The sequence below is a fragment of the Mus caroli genome, chromosome 4 (assembly GCF_900094665.2).
Source record: "Mus caroli chromosome 4, CAROLI_EIJ_v1.1, whole genome shotgun sequence".
NCBI lineage: Eukaryota > Metazoa > Chordata > Mammalia > Rodentia > Muridae > Mus > Mus caroli.
In genome coordinates, this window is record NC_034573.1 from 6,045,814 (window position 1) to 6,051,477 (window position 5,664).

The 5,664-nt window shown below is 41.2% G+C and overlaps 1 protein-coding gene across 1 annotated transcript; it reads right to left on the reverse strand.

Annotated features, from left to right (window-relative positions):
• Window positions 1–3,639: 3,639 nt before the first annotated feature.
• On the reverse strand, window positions 3,640–4,212 carry LOC110292379 (glyceraldehyde-3-phosphate dehydrogenase-like). The gene is made up of 2 exons (XM_021159666.1): window positions 3,808–4,212; window positions 3,640–3,720 (listed from the first exon to the last, which is right to left on the reverse strand). Exons 1-2 carry the CDS (start codon window positions 4,210–4,212, stop codon window positions 3,640–3,642), a joined length of 486 nt encoding a protein of 161 aa, XP_021015325.1.
• Window positions 4,213–5,664: the final 1,452 nt, after the last annotated feature.

The window sequence follows — 5,664 nt, forward strand, 5'->3', positions numbered from 1 at the left end:
TACCACATCAGCATCTTCTTCCACCCCTGCATCTCCTATCACCTCTGCATTTCCTATCACCCCCGAGTCTCCTGTTTTCTGTCACTTGGTTTCCTGTACATAACAGTCTGTTTCCATTTTTAAACTTGCCTTGGACCTTCAATATTGGGAAGAAATCGATGCTTCATCTCTGTGTTCAGAACACCTTACAGAACTTTGGTTTGAATCTGAATGTCTCCCATAGGTTCATGTATTTGCACATGCAAAGGTGATGGTTTGGAAGGTTGTGGAACCCTCAAAAGGTGGAAGCTTGCTGGAGGAAGTGAGCTAGTGTGGTGTGGGCCTTGAAGTTTGATAGACTGGACCTACTTCCTATCCACACAGCACATGTTTGTAGGTAGGGGTAACAACAGTTATCCAACTCTTCTAACCTTTTCTTCCTCACCTGTCAAACAAGCATAGCAACACCTCCACACAGGCTTTCTGAGGAGCTGAGAATATACACATAAGCTGCCAAGTCCAGAACATACAAATCAGAGGGAAAAAATGAGAGGGCTAACTGTAGTTCTGATAAATGGAAGAGCACTGACTTGAGACAGAAAAGTTGGATGGTGGCTGCAGCTGAGATTCGTGGAGAAACAAGAGATGAATGGTAATCAACCAGAATCAGCTTTCCAGCTAGGTCTGAGGCACAGTCCAGAGCTGGGCACAGTTTGCTCCCATAAAGGCATTCAGTGACACGTGGCTATGAGTGATCTTAACTCAGTGATTCTTGAGGAAACTACCAAACTGGACACTGTACAGGCACCCCACTAAGGCTGGGAACCATGTAATATGGTAGAGTTAAGTTGAGTATATTAACTTTACTCCTATTGCTGGAGCTACTATGACTGTTATGAAGGGATCAACCTGGCTACTGCTGCCTCAACTCCTCCTCCTGGATGAACTGACTTTTGCAAGGTGCAGTAATCATTTGTTTTGTATTGAAATGACTGAGACATGTGCTATACTTAGCCTCCGTTCACCAGAACACAACTATTTTGAGTGAAAAAAGAAGTGTTGGATTGCACTTCCAAAGGAAGAGGTGCATCTCAGAGTAAACAAACCAGGACCAGGTTTTAGGAAAATAAAGACACTAAAGAATCAGACCCCAGGGAAGAAGAGAAAAAAGTCCAGAGTGAACCACTCAGGGATGACGTCTGGAACTTGGTCAGCTTTAGTAAGAATTCAGCTCAGACTTCTTTACTAAGTGTAGACTGAAAGTTTCGATTGTGAAGCTAAGAAACCGTGCCTTGAGTCCATTGCTTCTCTTTATTCATTTTGAGGCACTGGCACATCGCTTTAGTCAACTAACCCTTAGTGAGTTCATCTGTACATTGGAGATAGCAGTGATAACTAGTCACTCAAATGTATAAAAGTGAAGATTAGAGTGGCTGTTATCAAAGGCTATGGGGTACCATAAAATGTTACTGATAGTCAATGGATCATTTCTAGAGATCTTCTATAGAGCATAGTGACCATATGTCAGCAATAGTACAATATCTGCAATGCTCTCCACTGCTCCAAATGGGACACAAAGGAAAATTAGGAGAAATATCTATTTTAATAAATATATTACAGTTTTTAGATTAATTATAGTGATGGCTTCAGTGTATGCAATATGAAAAAAATATTATTTTATGTCTTAAATATGCACAGTTTTGTATATCAGTTATACACTGGTAGAACAGTTTAAACCTATAACACACATCAGGATAACATTTGCATGATGAATGCTTCAGAAAGCTTACTTACTCCTAACAATGTCTTGACAATGGAATTTAGTAAAGACATATTGCATCTCTAATAGTATCATAAATTATATCAAGCGTTAATTTGTAAAAGCAGAACTGTAGTTTGTCTAGTTTTTCATTGACTCATATTAACTGTAACTCATAAGAGTGGTGTTGTGGTTTGGATCGGAAATGTCCTCGTTATCCTCACATGTGTGAACACTTAGTCTTCAGATGGCAATGCTGTTTCTGATGGGTTACGTGACCTTTACAAGGCAGAGCCTTGCTGGAGGAAGGGAGTCATTGGGGTCAGGTATTGAGGTGTGATAGCCTGGATTCATCCATGTCCTGTCTACTTTTAGCCTCCTGATTGCAGGTGCAGTGTGGCTAACTGCCTCATGCTTATGCAACCATGCCTTCCCCATTATACAAGACTGTATCCCTTCAAACTGTAAGCTAAAGTAACTCTGTTCCCCCTTAAGTATCTTTTTGTCAGGTACTTGGTCACAGTAATGATACAAGTAGTTAATACAGGGGAGTCCATTATGACACCTTCATACATGGATGTAATGCTCTCTGATCATGTTTTTAAACACCATTTTCCTATCCTTTCCACTTTCCCTCTCTCTGCTCCCACTCAGGCTATCTTTTTCTTATCCTCCTGTTCTAGTTTTCTATCTCTTGCTGTTATAAAGCATCACAACCAAAACCATGTGAGGGAGCAAGGGCTTATTTTTAACTTATAGCTCTCAATCCATCATGGAGGGAGGGCAGGGCAGGAACCTGGAGTAAGGAACCGAAGTGTAGACCGTGAGGAACACTACTTACTGGTTTGCTGCTCAGAGCTCCCTCAACTCTCTTTCTTCCACAACCAGGGTCACCTGTGTGGGGGTAGCACTGCCCACAGTAGGCTGAGCCTTTCTATATCAACTGTTAATCCTGAAAATGCCCAAGGCTTGTCCATAGGCCAATCTGGTAGGTTTTTTTCAATCGATGTCTCCTCTTTGCACATGACTCAAGCTTGTATCAAGTTGACAAAACAAAGCAAAACAAGAACAGAATAATGAACAAACAAGCAAAATCTCAACTATCTATCACATCCAGGTTCTTCATATGAGAAAAACCAATCAACAATTATCATTTTTTTGGTCTTGTTTATTTTGCTAACGTGATAATCTCCAGTTCTACTCATTTTCTGGAAATAACACTGTTTCATTAATTTAGCTTTGAACCAAGAGCTTCATAAATGCTAAGCAGGAACACTATCACTAAGCTATTTCTCTATTCCTGTATATACTATTTACTTTGAGACAGGGTAGCACTAAATTGCTCAGGGATACATGTTAATTCACCCAGTAGCCTGGGCTGGTCCTGACTCTGCTTCATCAGTAGCTGGTAGGCTCACCTGGTTTTGTTTTTACTGACTCTATTTACTTATATGTGCATATATATGTACATATACATATATACGTAGATACACAACAATTGAGTGCTATTCAGTCAGTAAGAACAGTACACACACACACACACACACACACACACATCTTAAATTAATTCTTTATCCACTTACACATTGATGAACATCTACAATAACTCCACAATGTGGCTACTGTGAATAATGTCACAATAAACATAGATGCACAGGTACTTCTGTTATAGGATTTGATTCTTTGTGTGTGTGTGTGGGGGGGGGGTACAGTGAACTTTCTTGGTGGTATTCAAGAGATTAGGGCTCCCTCGGCTCCTCCTATTATGGAGAGATTCTGGAACAGAAACCGTGCAAGAAATAGTCAGTGTCAGGGGCTGAGTTGGGACTGGGACTCCTTAGCAGACAAAGGCTTCTCTCTTGCTCTCAGTGTCCTTTCTGGGTTGGGTGGTCCAGGGCTTCTTACTCCTTGGAGGCCACATAGAGCATGAGGTCCACCACCATGTTGCTGTAGCCATATTCATTGTAATACCAGGAAATGAGCTTCACAAAGTTGTCACTGAGAGCAATGCCAGCCCCAGCAGCAAAGGTGGAAGAGTGGGAGTTGCTTTTGATGTCACAAGGGACTACCTGGTCCTCAGTGTAGCCCAGCATGTCCTTTAGTGGGCCCTTGGATGCCAGCTTTATCACCTTCTTGATGTCATTATAGTTAGAAGCTTTCTCTTGGTGGCATGTCAGATCCACAATGGACACATTGGTGGTAGGGACATGGAAGACCATGCCAGTGAGCTTCTTGTGCAGCTCTGGGATGGCCTTGCCCGCAGCCTTGGCAGCACCATAAGATGCAGGGATGATGTTCTGAGCAGTCCCATGGCCATCACACCACAGCTTTCCAGAGGATCCATTCTCAGTCTTCGGAGTGGCAGTGATGGCATGAAATGTAGTCCTGAGTCCTTCCATGATGTCAAAGTTGTCAGGGATGACCTTGGTCAGGGGTGCTAAGCTGTTGGTGATGCAGGAAGCATTGCTGAGCATCTTGAGTGAGTTGTTATACTTCCCATGGTTTATACCCATCACATACAAGGGGACATCAGCACAAGCGGCAGAGGTGATTCCTCTTTTGGCCTCATCCTTCAAGTGGGTCCTGGCCTTTTCCACTGTGGTAAAGATGCCAGTAGACTCTATAGCATACTCAGTACCAGCATCACCCCATTTGATGTTAGTGGGATCTCATTTCTGGAAGATGATGTTGGGCTTTCCATTGATGACAAGCTTCCCATTCTCAGCCTTCATTGTGATGTTGAACTTGCCATGGGTAGTGTCATATTGAAACATATAGACTATGTAGTTGGGAGTCAATGAAGGGGTCATTGATGGCATCAATCTCCGCTTTGTTAGATGAGTCAGCAGCTCTGGTAACCAGGTGCCCAATACATGCAAATCTGATGGCCATCACCATCATGTCTAAGGGACAAGGGTGGCTCAAGAAGATGCAGTAATCTCTGGAACAGAGAGGAGCAGGTGACCATATGATTTGATTCTTGACTTACAGTAATATACCTTGGAGTATTACAGATGCTATATTTTGCTTTCAAGTAACTTCCATATAGATTTCTATAGTGCTTACACTAATTTGAATTCCCAAGACCAATGTATAAAGGTCCCTTTCTCCCTTGTCCTTTGCAAACATTTCAAGGGTTTTGTTGTCTTGATGATAGATATCCTGAGTGTGGTATGATGGTAGATTTTTTTTCTCATTGTTGAGGATTAAACCCAAGGTTTTGCAAATGGTGGCTAAGCCTACCTCTAAGCTATACCACTATTCTCCAGAATAATGATTTTTCAAGAGACAATCAATAATAAAAAATAATGATTTATATAAAAATAAGCCAGAATACATATATTATATGGTGAATCCAGAAGGCATATAAAAATAATATAGTCAAAGGTCCTATAAAGAATCAGGAATTGTTTATTAAACCTAAGTGAGAAAGAACACTTGGAAAGTCTAACATGTTTTCTCTATGATTTGGTATATCCACATCTAGTTTCTATCATTGGGCCATATTAAAAGACTTCACATTTGATATGTCAAATGACTTTTCTACAATTCATGTGAGTTTAGACTTCATGGTAACAGCCCATTTATTGTATTTTCTCCTTGTCAAAGAAAGATCATTTTAAAGAAAATACATAGATGTAGTCTGTGTTAATTGCTAACTGCTGTAAGACATAACAAAGAATTTTGTGGCTTATAATAACACAGTAATAACACAATTATCTTATCATTCTTGAGGTCAGAAGTCTGAAATGGATTTCACCATGCTAAACTCACAGTGCTGGCACATCTATGTCTCCTCTGGAGGTTCCAGGAGACAATATGTTTCCTTCCCCTTTCCAGCTGTTAGAGGCTGGCAACCTGTTTTGTGGCCCCATGGCTCCATCTTCCACTGTCAAAGGCAGCCCACTTGTGTAATTCAGGATAAT

Coding starts and splice junctions, on each gene's coding strand:
- LOC110292379 (XM_021159666.1), bottom strand. CDS start 4,212: ATGCTCAGCAATGCTTCCTGCATCACCAACAGCTTAGCACCCCTGACC. Junction 3,721..3,807: donor TGGGCTACACTGAGGACCAG/GTAGTCCCTTGT, acceptor AACTTTGTGAAG/CTCATTTCCTGGTATTACAA.